The sequence below is a fragment of the Melopsittacus undulatus genome, chromosome 8 (assembly GCF_012275295.1).
Source record: "Melopsittacus undulatus isolate bMelUnd1 chromosome 8, bMelUnd1.mat.Z, whole genome shotgun sequence".
NCBI classification, from domain to species: domain Eukaryota; kingdom Metazoa; phylum Chordata; class Aves; order Psittaciformes; family Psittaculidae; genus Melopsittacus; species Melopsittacus undulatus.
In genome coordinates, this window is record NC_047534.1 from 50,818,333 (window position 1) to 50,833,150 (window position 14,818).

The 14,818-nt window shown below is 41.1% G+C and overlaps 1 protein-coding gene across 2 annotated transcripts; it reads right to left on the bottom strand.

The window, feature by feature from the left end:
- Positions 1-242: 242 nt before the first annotated feature.
- Positions 243-14,818, bottom strand: PLAC9 (placenta associated 9). 2 transcript variants are annotated; one of them, XM_031052261.2, is made up of 4 exons: positions 14,351-14,794; positions 2,983-3,083; positions 2,482-2,602; positions 243-407 (listed from the first exon to the last, which is right to left on the bottom strand). In XM_031052261.2, the coding sequence occupies exons 1-4, from the start codon at positions 14,406-14,408 to the stop codon at positions 397-399; spliced, it is 291 nt and encodes a 96-aa protein (XP_030908121.1). In that variant the 5' UTR covers positions 14,409-14,794; the 3' UTR covers positions 243-396. The 2 variants fall into 2 exon arrangements, with proteins under 2 accessions (XP_030908121.1, XP_030908120.1); XM_031052260.2 differs by lacking the exon at positions 243-407 and having other exon boundaries at positions 2,450-2,602; positions 14,351-14,818.

The window sequence follows — 14,818 nt, forward strand, 5'->3', positions numbered from 1 at the left end:
TTGGTCAGTGGCAGCAACATGACTTATGTCCAAAGCTAGACAACTCCATACACTCATTTTTGTCAGACAGTCTAAGCATATCTTGAGAGGAAATTGCAGCTGAAAGAGTATCTTCATTGGGAAGTTAGCTGCGCTTTAGTCCCAGACCCCACCTGATCTCATTTTCTTACTGAGAATGCTGTATTTGAAATGCAGTTTTGATAAAGCAGGCTGCTGAAAGATTAAAATATAAAACTTTTAAATAGTGTCTAGAAGCAAATACTTGTTTATTATAAAGCACAGGATCACAGAAGGCAAACTACAGTTGGGGATTGTTCCTCCATGCTCAAGCTTATCAAAGTGCAACTCTTCATGACAAATACACCGTTACATTCAGCCATCTTGTCTTTGCAGTGCTCAGCTGGTATCTGTATGGAGAAGAGTTGATGTAATTATTTTTAGTTGCAAGATCAGGATCAATCTTTGTGGATAAACATTGTTTAAAACATGAATCAGGTACTTTGAAGTGGGGAATTGTCACTTTGATTTACCATATCACAGAAGGAAGGTCCTATTTGCAATTCTTAAGCCACAGATGTGCTGTAAATATGCCTTGGTTAATTTTAGGAATTTCATTTCAAATTTACTGTAACATTTTACTGGAATACTTTTTAAAGTAAATTACCATTTCAGTGGTGTAACTTAATTGTTACCTATTAACTGCCCTTCACAGAAGACTTGAAATCTTAATGAATTACAAAATTAGTGAGGACATTTCAGTCATAGTGACCAGATCCATACAGCTGACTGAAAGAAGTAAAAATAAACTCTCCTGCTGTCTACTTTGTGCTGATCTTATATCATGTAAGTGCACTAATGTGAGTATGCATATATGTATGTACCCATCTACAGCTATCTTAAACGAAAAACCCAGCACTGATGAAACTGACTTCATAAACATGGCTGTGAGTGGCTGCTTATACTTTTCCACAAGAGGTTGTCTTTCCACCAGGAGTGTCTCTCATGGTGTAAAATGAGCTATTGATAATTGGGCAGAGAATGAAAAGGTCAGAGCAACAATAATACTTCCAATATCTTTTGTTGCCTTCTCTTATTTCATTTGCCATACATGAAACTAGAGAATCACCTTAAAGAATCATCTTAAAACGGAAAGAGATTTTGAGATTGGTTAGCCTGTCCTGCTGTTCTAAGGTATGATGCTTGTTTGACATTTCCATTGCTGGGAAAACCACAGTCACAGAATGGTTTGGGTTGGAAGTGACCTTAAAGATCATCTTGTTCCAACCCTCTGCCATGTGCAGGGACACCTTCCGCTAGACCAGGTTGCTCAAAGCCCCATCCAACCTGGCCTTTGAACACATCCAGTGATGGGGCAGCCACAGCTTCTTTGGGCAAACTGTTCCAGTGCCTCACCACCCTCACAGGGAAGAATTACTGGGTTGCTATGCTGTCATCTCATTGTAGAAGGCCACCAAATTTGTTAGCACGATTTGCTCTTAGTGAAGCCATGTTGGCTGTCACCAATCACCTTACTGTCCATATGCATTAGCATAGTATCCAGGAGGATCTGCTCCATGATCTTGTCAGGCACTGAGGTAAAATTGGCTCATCTGTAGTTCCCCAGATCTTCCTTTTTTGCTGTTTAAAAACAGGGGATTATATTTCCCTTTTTCCAGTGAGCAGGAACTTCTCCAGACTGCCATGGCTTCTCACATATGATGGATGGTGGCTTAGCCACTTCATCTGCCAGTTCTCTCAGGACCAATGGATGTATCTCTTCAGGTCCCTTGGACTTGTGCACCTCCAGGTTCCTTAGATGTTCTCATACCTGATCATCTATAGTGGGCAGCTCTTAATTCTTCCAGTCCCTCCCTTTGCTTTCTGTGACTTGGGCAATCTGTCTGGAATTCTTGCTGGTAAAGATGGAGGCAAAAAATTCATTGAGGACTCTAACCTTTTCCATGTTCCAGGTGACCAGGTCTCCCATAACCTTCCAGAGAGGAACCGCATTTACTGTAGTCATATCAGTGGTTCACTTTCTTTGTAAGAAAGCTTTGCAGGGTGTTTTGCTTGAGTCTTTCTTGCTGCATCATTTCTTGTTTTACTCCCTTTTTGCATTGGGAAGAAAACACACCATTCAGCTTTGTGGCAGCCTTGCTTGTTCTGGTGGGTTACTTCAGTACTTTTTAATCTAAACATTCCCGATTTAACAACCTTTCTGTGTAGCTTATGTATCCAGCTCCTTGGCTGGGTGTGTTGTTTGGTGGGATTTTGTTTTCACCTTCCCCTTTCCTCCCTACCTTTAGCAGTTGTTGAAACCTAGTGTTTAAAACTAGACCCAGTATTTCAGCTGGGGCCTTGGCTGCACCAAGTTCAATGAGGGAATTCCTTGACATCTTGGAAGAATAAAAGATGGTGTATTTGGCAGTAACATATGCAGTAACTGTTTTCAACTTAGGTTAAATCCCATTAGATACTTACCATCCAAAATGTCTATGAGTGGGGTTCCTGGAGCAATGGGCATGTTTGATGTTGTCTCATTGATGATGTTGAGGAGTGATTTGACTTCTGATTCTAGATGCTCCACTGTTTTTATTACTTTCTAATGAAAACAAGGAAGACATGAGGGAAGGAGATAGTCAAAAGGTCAAGTGGAAGAAGATGAACCACATTTGTTAGCAAAAATGCAGATCTGAAGCTAACACCTAATTTTATTTATATTGTGTAGCGCAGATATATTTCTTGTCTTATGCTGCTCTCTAGTGGCATAAGTATTAAAACTTTGTTTCACAAGAGTTACCTTTCAGCACCTCTATGTAAAGCTTTGACTTTTTGTAGAGTTGTAAACTGACATCTGAAAAAACAGACCTGGAACAGAATAAAATCAAGAAGGGACAGTGCCTAGAAACAGCATTTTTTCTTTGGCTGAAAGGACAGGGCAGAGCTCAGGTAAGGTCAAGGAGCTAGTGCAATAGCTCATACCTCTTCAATAATATCTAAGCGTTCATGGATTCCATCATGTTCATTACACCAGCTTCCTCCTCCCAGATTTCCAGGTAACACACTGATGGGGTCTGCAGCAGCTGGAAAAAATAGCCACATTTCATTAGCAGGAGGTTTTTAATAGCAGTCCTTACCTTTGTGACTTCTGAAGTGGTATTTTGCTTGCTAAACAACGTTCTTCTTGAAACCAAATGTAAGAGTCCCCGGTGGTAACTGAATCTCCCAATAACTACACCTATACCTTTGTGCTGCGAGTGTTTCCTTGCCCGTACACAGTGTCAGGATTGGTTGGAACAAGGTGTTTTCTTTTGCCAGGGGTATTTTTTTGTTTTGTTTGTGTATGTGTTTGTTTCACACAATCAATTTTTTCCTACCTGTGTGGGGTAAGTTTATAGACTGTAACTCAGTCTCTTACAAGTATACAATCTATGTGCTGGGAAGATCTGCCTTACTCATTAGCTTCTCCGAGACTTTCTTCAGAAGCAGCTGGTACTATAAAGCTTTGAAGGGCAAATAAGTTCATCCATTTACACCCCAAATGGATAATAGCTGATTATTCCACAGTGTCAGAAACATGTTCATAACAGTCTGATTTTGCAATGAGAAGGGAAACAATAAAAATGTGTGCAGCTCATGCCATTTACTGACCGAGTCACCTGTACATGCTGCTAGATACGAAGTTATTTATCTCTGTCAATTACCTATTTACCTCTCAGTACTCATGAACTCTTGTTTGAATGTTTTATTCTGCAGGTTCTACTCCATGAAAGGTCAGTACCTGCTGGTGTCAGTGCTTTAATGTAGCCAATTTCCTTCCATAGCTTTTGTGTATCAGTCAGTAACATTTAGTTTTTAATATGTGTACACAAAACTGTAATGGAGTATTTTAAAACCCACTAAAATGGTAGCATATCTTGCTCCATATAAAGTTAGATCTTGTTCTTGTTTGAGGCCTGAGGAACCTATGATAATGGGAAGGCAGCAGTAACTCGTTCAGTTGTTTGATTGTAACAGAGGCAGAGGAACCTGTGAGCTTGTGTTACAAAGAGCACTAAGAAACATAAAATCAGCTAGTTCTGTCTTCAGTACTATTGTGTGAGAGCAGTGATTTGGAACTGCTGCTGTATTTCGTCGCAGGTATCAGATCATAGCGAACACGTCAGTAAGGACTGTAGCCATTGCAGTTGGATGGCCTGAGAGATGTACTCGAAGTTGGAATGGTATCCTTGAATATCCTGTATCTTTGAAATTGGAGGCCAGAGGGAGGGGAAGAGGAGAGGATTAAAATAGGATCCAATGTACTAGGTGTTATTTAGAAATTGTTTGGGCAGAGCTTAAGAGAGAATGTTTGGTTGTTCATTTGTTGGATTTTGATCCGGGAGCTTTTTGGTACCTTCAACAGGAGGTGGTGCTGTTAGGACAGGATCCCAAAGGTTTACATCTACCTGTTTGTGGCAGGCTGATAAATACAGCAGGTACTTAAACTGCTCTGTAGTTGGCCCCCTCCTGCCTCCTCCCTGTCGGTGTTTCAGGAGTGTTCTTACCTTGTAACTTAGTGCTCAAGTGAACCATGCTACACTGCAAAAGTATTTCTTGTTTACATGGGTTTTTTTCCATCATGGCTGGAACAGCATGGGGATAGTGAAATTCTGTGTTAGAAATGGAGGTTACAAAGCAGTGGCCACTTTTTGTCTACAAACTTTGGCTTCCTAAGAATGGGAATTTAAGCTCCATTTTACTGTCAGAGATTAATAATTAACCACCTTTCCAATATTTGCAGCTCTAGCTTTCAGCATCAAGCTTGATGGCCTGACTCAGCTGTATGCTGAACTGCCATCCACAGTGTTGGAGAGAGAACAAGGGCAAGCAGAAGGCATGGTGATGGTGTAACTGTGGATTGCTTATTGACTGATAGGAATATTCCCAGATCTAACTACAAATGAACTGTGAAAAGAGGCAGCAGAAACCATTATGTGGACTAAGAGCAAATCAGAAAGTTGAAGAATCCCCCAAGAGGCTATTTTTGACTATATTAACCTCAGTGTAGATGCCTGGATCACAGGGTTAGATAGACACTTTGGGTGAAGGCCAGCATCAGTTGTATGTAGTTGTTAAAGGAGCTTTAGGCCAGCCTAAGTTACACGTTTAGTTTGTTCCCTAGAAATGGGAGTACAAGAGGGTTAATGCTGGCTAGTTCAAGTTAGTGTTGGCCACTTCTCTGGTCATGCCTCTTCTATTGTACTGATCCATTAAAGAAAGGCCAGAGCTGGTGCTGCAGGAGAAGCAGAAGCAGCTGTCTGTCCTGCCCTAATCAGACTCTGACCCACGCTGGCCTTTCCATACTGCCTAAATGGCGTGGTGGGCATGTGTGTTGACACTGTGCAGGGGCTCCTTTCACCTCTCCTGGTACAGGACCTTAAATCTGCAGAGTGACTTTTTGAAGCAGCAGTTATGTAAGGTCTTAACCCAAAATTGCCACTTTAATCCATTGTTTAGCTTAGCCCTTCCGTGTGAAAGAGGGCTTCATTCAGCACAAACCTCTGCACTGGCCTGACTGCCACTTTAGGCAGGTGTATGTAGATGGGGAGGTTAGAGATGATGGATGACTGTAATTTTTCAAAGCAGGGTGTGCCATGATAGGTATGTACAGCCAAGGTAAGGTTGTTGCATCTCACTGTGAGGTTGGCAAAACACTAAATTGAGTGCACATGCACATCTAGAGAACTATGTGTGAAGGTGGTGTTGTGAAACACAGGACTCAGTAGTACTTGGTTCCTTGGGGTGGGGTTGTCTCTTCTAACGTGGAGACAGACAGCTTTCTGACACTCGGGATACACTGCTATGTTATAAACTATAATGGGCTTACCAGAGGAGGAGGATGTGTCTTACCCAGGTTTGATAGGGCTGTAAGATGTTACTCAGAACCACAGGACTCACACAGTGCCTAAAGAATTTGAGAAGTAGTCTGAGCCTAAGTGTCTCAGGAAGTACCTGATCGCTGTTGTTAATGAGTGGTAAGAGTTAGTAGAAACCAAAGAATGTCTCATGCCCAGACCTCACAGTGTGGAGGTGGCTGGGGGATGACGCAGCAGAAACCCTCTCAGCTACAGCCTATGTGTGTGTGTAGTTAGTGATTTTCACACCAAAGCAGAGATGGTCTTGCACTTGCGATTGTCCCTTCACCACCACGCCAGAAGAGCAGAGTACCAGACACGGGTGGTTGCTGCTGCTGTCTGGCAGCCAGTGCTTGTTCAGTGTAGTTTTCTCCTGTTTTCTGAGACCTGGCTTGAGGCCTTCACTGTTAAAATCCCTGCTTGTTATTTTGTTGTCTGGCTTTAGCTCTTAACCCACAGCCTTTATCTCTAGGATGGGCTGCTCACAGTACACATCCGGTCCCTTGTAAATAAGGCATGTATCTGGGTCACTATGGTCAAACAATTCAGCTGAAGCAATAATTTCCATGTGCTCAAAGAGAATCACATGTTGCTTACGAGTGCTGCCCTTCTCTGTATTGCAGTTGGTGAAAGAAAATGACACGGTCTGCCTTTGGCACTGACCTTCTCCAGCAGCATCTCTACCTCGCATAATAATAGCAGTCACCTTGTAAAGGAAGTGAAGAATGGAAGGCTGCAGTGGAAGCCATTTAAGCCAGACACCTTTTGGGATACTTCCATGTACTTGCTCTCTTGCTGCCGAGGAAACATCTTAAAAATGTAAATTACAATTTTTGCTTGCCTGTGTGTCAAAGCATGTGCATAAATGCAGAAAACTTTCACAGTAAATTCTAAAGCTAAGAGCTTTTAACAGTAACCTGTTATTGTATGCTGTAGAAATTATGTATTTTAAATATGTGGGTATTTGCAGTTTCTGATAGCTTAAGCAAATGTGTAGGAAGCATATTTCAATGTCTTAAATGTTTCATTTCTAACAAAGGATTACTCCAGGCAGGTATTTATTGTAACATTTCAATACGGCAGGGGCACGTTACCTTTCAAGAAAGAACATTATCTTTCAGTTAATTTCCCATTTGCAAATTCCCACCTCATGTTTCCTGCAAGTAAAGCGTTTTGTTATTGAAGTCCATTCTATTTGATATATTGGTAATTATTTTCCATCGAGAATGAGAACTCTCTTGTTCAAGATAACAAAACAACCTGCACCTTTTTTCCTCTGATTGATCCTCTTATGCTATGTTGGTGGTGCCCATGAGGGTGGGTAGTTCTAACTGACCAATGCTGTCAGTCAGAAACCAGTAGATGGCGCAGGAAAATAGAGAATCTCTGAGTTGATAGCTAATAAGGATGTGTTTCATAAAAGAATATGCTTAATGTTTGAAAGAAGGAGCATTATGAAGAGTAAAGATATATGTATCATGGTCAGCCTGACTGTACAGAACTTGATGTTATAGCAGGGGATAGAAAGAGCAATGAAGTAATAACTGAAACAATCTTAGCAAACAGGTTAAGAGCAAAGGCCTTAGTTTTAGAATAACTCTTGGTTAAGCTCCTCTGCCTCCTGTACATAGATTCCCCCAGCGCCACAAGATGTTGCTTCTGCACACTCCCTGAAGAAGTCCTCATCTGGGATCATTGGGATTCTGTCTATCCATATGCTGTTAAATGGTTCATTTTGATCATCCAAGTAGTTAAGCACCAGAATAAACCTGAGTAACTATTTCTTCTGCTGTTACTAAGACTGACAGAGCTGAAGTACACAATCACACACATCTAAAAGGTCTTTGCAAGTATCCTTCCTAAAGATGCACTGCTGGTCAAACTGAAGTTGCAGGCTTGAGATAGAAATTACTGGGTTGGGTTCTTTGGTCTGTGTTATGGAGAAGGTCAAACTGAGTCCTTAAAGTCCATAAAATTCCTTTTGCACCATTCTGTGAGCAGTGTGGTTTTGAAAGTTAACTGAAAGTTCATGTTTGCTCAGTAGGGAGGGGAGGGGTAAAACTAAGCAGGCCACAAGCCTAATGAAAGTGTGATTGAAACAAGAACCAGATGGCAAAGAAGGAAGGCTGAAATCATGTGACAGACTAAAGGGAATAAAGGAGAACATGTAAAGCTCTCCAAGAAAATGTGCTATGCTGTGTGTTCTTATTTGCACTGCCTTATGTTTAGCAGTATCCTTTTATTCCTATAATGTATAGCATAAGGTGGTCAGATAACTTTTACTGAGAAAATGGAGTAGTAAAGGATTTATGTTCCTATCAAGTTCAAATGGTGAACCCATTAACCAGTTCAGGAAGAATGCAACAGACCTCTGAAGGGATTTGCTGATCTTTGCTTAAATTATTCCTGTCTAAATGTAAGTGTTGGACTCCCCATTAACAGTTGCATATAACTTTGGGTGTTAGTTCAAGGAATTACATGATTTACAAAAGTAGTTGATGAAGTTAACTTGCTGCTGAATACAGGAGAGGCTCAATTGCTTAGAGCCTGAACTGATACTAATGCTATCGGTTATTGTCAGACCTAAGACTAAGTTAGGCCAAGACTGTTAGTCATGTTTAATTTTTGGGGCAGTACTCAAAGGCATCAAATTTAATTTCCAGCTATGTCAGCCCTTAATTATGTTGGCATACTTAGATATGGAATATTGGATTAATTCTGTACCAGTACTGGCTTCATCATCACCAGTGTGCCCAAATCAGTTTTAAGCTGTATTATATATGTAATTTAACTTGTATTAAATTTTATTGCTAGGACACAAAAGATAATTGATTTGGATAGAACATGTTGTATTAGAAATGGTTTTTAATGTGTTGATTGTCTTCAAATTGTTACATGCTCAAGAGCATATCTTTAACTGGACATAGAGCATCTTCCAGGCTGTAACCCATAAACCACTGCCCAATGCTTAGCTGTGATTTATGCACTTCTGAACCTCTTTCTAGAGTTTTGAGTTTCTAGTTGCTTAAAGATAAGGGAATACTTGCCTTTGGCGATTGCAGTAAAGACTGCAGTGATTGTAATACATATGTAAGATTTATTTGCTGTTTATATACAGTCACAGCTTACAATGCTTTACACTGGAGGCAACAGCAAGAGTTTGCTTATATATTTACATGGGTAAATATATAACCAGAGATCACACCTTTATTAGGCTGTAGCTTTTATGACAGGACAATATTACAAATTCTGTACAGGGAAAATGTGGAATACCTGAAGTGGGAGATGGAAAGTAAGCATTGTATATTAGACAAAGAATTGTCAGCAGAAAAGCTCCTCTGGATTTTGGGGGATGGGGGATTGTTTGTTTTGCTTTTGTTTGTAGTTTGTTGGGTTTTTTTAAACAATTTCAAATAGGTATGTTTAAGGTTTTTAATGACTGTTTAGGGATCCATCTGTTATGTGTACATTCACAGTATACTTCAGCTGCTACCTGAATGCCAAGTTTTGGAAAGATTTCAAACATGGAACAAAATCCAAGGGATTCCACTGGTATGGGAGATTCATGAGCCTTTGACAGTAATCAGAGCATCTTGAAATAAGTTTCTTCCTTGAAATCAATTGCTTTTAATGTAAATTTTAGAAGCTAAATAACCATATCAGAAAGTAAAGTTCTAAACTTGCAAATTCAGTTCATACTCTGTTTATCAAGATGTAGAAGATGCTACTATGAACATTATTTCAAATCCTAGATCAGTTAAGATTGAACTTATTATAGTTCTATTTTTCCCTGAAGGAGAAGGACCAAAGAGGAAATCTCATGCGTTGTGGGATGTATTGCATTCAAGAAGGTGGATGATGATATCAACCTACCAGTTCTCACTCCTCTACCTTGTCTGTCCTGTCAACCTACATGCAAGGTGTAACATAGTGATGTGTTCTGTTCGTACCCTTCCTCACCTGTGCCTGTGAAATATGCAAAATCAGAAATGGGACCTGATAAAAGTTCATCCTGATTAGGAGATAATTGCCTTGTATTTCTGTGTAAAACTACTTTGGTTGGATGAAGTTTTTGCTATCATGATCTGTCTCATTCTGATTTCACAAAGGAGCTCTCACTAACCCAGCACTGGAGACTGAGAAGGAGTGTACAAGGCCAGAGGTAGCTCATGCTGCCAGTGGGCACTGTCTTTTCAGCCCCAGGAAAATCTGAGGCCCCTACCATCACTATCTGCCAAAAGCAAAATTACAACTTGAAAAAACACTTTCTTCTGATGTGTTACCATATTTGTGATTGTAGGAAGCACTGAAGTTTTGTGTATTTTCATTCAAAGGAAGGAGGATGACAGTAAAATGTTCTTGTAAGAGACTGGCTTGGATTATGTTTCCAGCAGCCAGGGAATATCCTCTCCTGTTTGCTGCTGCAATGGAGAATGACTACAGGGAACTAAACTGAGATGTGAGCTATGCAATTTGGAGGTAAGTTAAGCTAATTTGTGCCGCGACTTTCAGAGGGATACCCTGATGCTTTGGGAGGCAGAAAAAGTCTCCATTTATAATGTATTTATTTCTGTGTGAATATATACTTGTTTTGGAAACTAAGGCAAAGTGTTAGGAGGATTTTAGCCAGCAGCTGTATAGGGCATGCTTGTGTGTGAAAGGGATGAGCCACTTTAGAAAGGAGCCATGTCATAGCATGTGTAAAGAATGTAAGTTACGTAAAATGAGTGACCTCAAGTCTAGTTTGAGAATGGAGGATGTGAGATATATGAGTATTTGATGCCACCATCAATTTGAGGATGACCACGGGTATCAGGGGATAAAGAGTTTCTCAATTTTATGAGGACATGGGTTTTGGTCTGTGTTTAGTAATAGGAGATGCAGTCATGGGGAGCTGGTGAGGTGAGGCTGTGACCTATTAGTCAGCTCTGTGGTTATGTAGTTTGCATATGAGTCAGTTATGGTAGCAGAAAGAAATATGATAGTTCAATGAAAGAATATCCTCTTAGGGTTTTTTTCTAATAATTAAGTCTAAGAACTTGTTTGAAGACATATTTTCCTCTGGCAGCTAGTTCATGTATTCAGCAACAACTCAGGAAGTAAAATAGTGAGATAGCTATAGATACACACACACACACAGGTACACATACATGCATATTAGATCCTGGTATTAGAACCTGGTATTCATGGCCAAGACTCACAACTGCTTCAACCAAGATCAAAATCTGTGTGTATAAATATAGCTGCATCCTGCAGATGAACAGAAGGAGCCCTATATTTCCAAACTTTTTGAGTTTGATAGTAACCTTTGCTTTGCACATGGAGGTATCTGGTTTGTGTAGCAGGATTTTGGAGGGGGGTGATGGGGCTACAGGGACCCATGCTGGAGCAGTTTGTGAAAACCTGCAGCCTGTGGGAAGGACTCGTGTTGGAGAAGTCCATGGAGGACTGTCTTCTGTGAGAAGGACCCTACCCTGGAGCAGGGGAAGAGCGTGAGGAGCACCCCCCTGGGGAGGAAGCAGCAGCAGAGGCAACATGTAATGAACTGACCACAGCTCCCATTCCCCATCTCCGTGTGCTGATGGGGGCAGAGGGAGGAGGTAGAAAAAGTCAGGAGTAAAATTAAGCCCAGGAAGAAGGGAGGAGTGGAGGAAGATGTGTTTAAGATTTGGGTTTATTTCTCATTATCCTGCTGTGATTAGATTGATCATAAATTAAACTAATTTCCTCCAGTTGAATCTGGTTTACCAAGAATGCTAATTGGTGAATGAACTCTCCCTGTCCTTATCTCGACCCATGAGCCTTTCATTGTATCTTATCTTCCCTGTCCTGTTGAGGAGGGTGGCTTTGGGTGGCACCTGATGTCTAGCCAGGGTCAATGCATCACATTTACAGAACTTAATAAATTCATTTTAACTAAAAATAACAAAACATAGAATTTTACAGATACATAAATCCATTAAAAGACTCATTTCCACACAGTATCACTACCTTCAGATGCCTCATGGCCTTAAAAAACACACCTACATCTGGGAACAGTTCTGACAAACTTTCTTGCATCTTCCTTGGTGGAGCTCAGAGACAAGTGTTTGCAGGAACTGTAATCCTTGCATTACTGACAATAATACTGGCAGGTTTCTATAAGGACAGAAAATACCTGTAACATGGGGTATAGGTTGAAGCACTGCTAGTTTATTAGTACAGAAATATGAGTTCACGTCTGGTTTAAGATAGGATGACTCTCATAAACTTTTATTGTGGATTTAGTTCTATATGCAGTAGATTAATCTTCTGGAGGCAAAACGCTGTTCTGTGAGAATGCAAGTCCTCAATTTTGCACAAAAATAAGATGTTCTGAAGGGATTATTTCTCTCCAATTTCTAGGTAATGGTCTAGCTTATAGATCTCAGCTTTGATATTGCATGTTGATATCAGAGCATCCAAAAATTGTCTGAGAAATCATGTTAGCTGGATAAAAAAAGACATTCTCACGCTTGGTTTGCTTTAACTTGTAGTTAAAACTGAAGGAAACATCTGCTGTTTACTTACAAATCACGCCACAGTGTGGGGTATTGAGTAGTTATGTCTCCGCTGCAGTTCCTCTGTTGCCGTTTCCCTAGTAGCATGCTCAGTCTTTGGTTTGCTCAGCTAAATGGAGCACATAAGTGGTGCCAGCCTGTTCGCCTGCTTGCCAGGTACTTGTTTACCTGGGCTTCAGGTCACCTCCCTGCCATGCATAATCATACAGCAAAGACTTTGCTGCTGGGGACAGAACAATTTGCCCAGATGTTTTTGTAAGAAGGGAAATATATTTAAATGGGGCAGGCATTAAATGCTCCAGGGCTACAGGCTGTGTTGTATGCTATGTTAGAGCAGCACCCACAAACTACCCCAGCAACAACAGCGAAGAACAGCCATTAAGCAGAAGCATGTAGGTGCATCCAGAAGGGCTCTCACACCAGCCTCTCCTCCTGAGCTGTTTGGAGACTGAGCTCTATGACTATGCGACTGTTCATATTAATGGCTGAATTAAAACATAGATTCTGCTTTGGCCAACTGTGAACCATTTAAAGAGGAGCCCATGGGGGCTAGGAGGGAGGACCTGTAAGGAAGTTAAAAGTTAGGTTCCCCAACTCATAAGTAGCAATGGGAAAGTGGGGATGACTTCTTTTTAAGCCTGTCAGCTAGACAGGGTGCTGCCCTGGCTGTGACAGACACAATTTCCCCTTTTCCTTATGCCACTGAGACACTTAAAATGATTCTCTGACTGGATAGCTACCACCTGGCATGTTACTGGGTACTAGTCTCCACTGCAATTACTATTCAGCTGCTATTCCATTTAGCTGGATTTTATCTGATTTTGCTAATGATTTCAGTTTAAAACCATACATTTGGGAATAACCAAAGATGTTCTTCCAGCATTTTTTATTTTTCTTCTTTAATTTCACAATTTTTTATTTATTTTTTTCTTTTTGTGATGCTGACCAAACTCACAAAAGGATAGCAAGTACCTGTGGGGTGAAAACAAGTGAGAGTGTCCTTGCTAGGGTATTGATATTTCAGTCCATCACTGATAAACATTACAAAGCCAGTTGGATGGGAGGGAGTCAAGGCAAGAAAGAGGGACTAGGACTTGAGGGCAGTTAAATGTTTTGATTGTAATGGAAACTTACTACCCTGCCACAAAATACAAGCACTGTGTGCTGTCAAGAGGCAAGAGCCGAGGGAAAATAAAGCTGGGCCTCAGCTAGCAGAAAACACGTAATGCAAACAGGCTGGGAAGGCAGGTTTGTGGTTACACGGGGACTATAAACCCTTGAACTAGCCAAAGTGAATAGCTTTCAGCCACACTCTCAGCTATAACACGATTACAAATTATTCCATCACTAATGTGTTGTTAATGAAAGTAAAATTCAGATGCAAGTTTATCAGATGTTCTGTGTTTGTACTCCCAAGACATTGTTACGTGACTCAGTCTCGGGAATAAGTAATCCAAAGCAGAAGAGAGAAAACGTGATGCTGTTACCAACAAACCTCAAAACAAGGGTTTGAATCAAGGAAACTGTTTCTCTGTTCACCTTGAACTTGGATCTTGTTTCCAAGAGTGTATGTTAATAAGGCTGCCAGAACAGTAATTATGGAAATGCAGGGTACTGGCTGCATCATCTGAATGTGCTCCTAAATATCTGCAAATACAGTGATAGTATCTCCCATGAGAAGTGAAAACTCTTGACCAAAGCAGCATGCCTCCAGGACACACTCTAATAGCACAAAAATTGAGTTTTTCCTGTTAAAAACGATATTCCCACAGAATTGCAACACATACCTGTGTCACCTTCGCATAAAACCTATACAGTAAGCAATTCTTTACTCCCCCTCCCACCCTAAGCAAAGGCTTTGACTGTGCTACAGCTAAGCTACAGTTTCTGCTTTGCAAGCTTGGAATCACTTACCTAAACAATCTTGCTCCTGCAGGACTAAAACGAATGCCAGCACCCAAAGGAAAAGCATGGTTTCAGCCTCTCCAAGCTCTGCTGTAGTCCTGGTGGAGAGCTCTGCAGCCTCCCTCCCGGCTTCGTATCGACTCCTCCGTCCAGCCGTTCGTGCTGAGGTTTAGCCAGAGTTAGGAGGAAATGTGCCCAGGCTGAGCCAAGATTCTTGAGCTGTTCTCTTCTGCTTCCCTCCTTTTAAAAACACACCCTTTCCAGCTCCATGCAAAGTCCAGGCAAGCTGGCAGTTATCCAGGCTCCCCAAAGCTATGTTTTTTACCCTTCTATTTATTTACGCATGCTGAAGAGCTTTGGGTCCTGTAAATACAGAAGTTGGGCAAGAAAAGGAAGGGAGAAAGGAGGAGGAAGGGGTGCTGTATGTTTCTTTGCAGGGTTTCATCTAGGGTAAGGAAAGCAGGAAGACTGCAGAAC

Coding starts and splice junctions, on each gene's coding strand:
- PLAC9 (XM_031052260.2), bottom strand. CDS start 14,408: ATGCTTTTCCTTTGGGTGCTGGCATTCGTTTTAGTCCTGCAGGAGCAA. Junction 3,084..14,350: donor GCAGGAGCAAGATTGTTTAG/GTAAGTGATTCC, acceptor TATTTTTTCCAG/CTGCTGCAGACCCCATCAGT. Junction 2,603..2,982: donor GCTTAGATATTATTGAAGAG/GTATGAGCTATT, acceptor TGTTTTCATTAG/AAAGTAATAAAAACAGTGGA.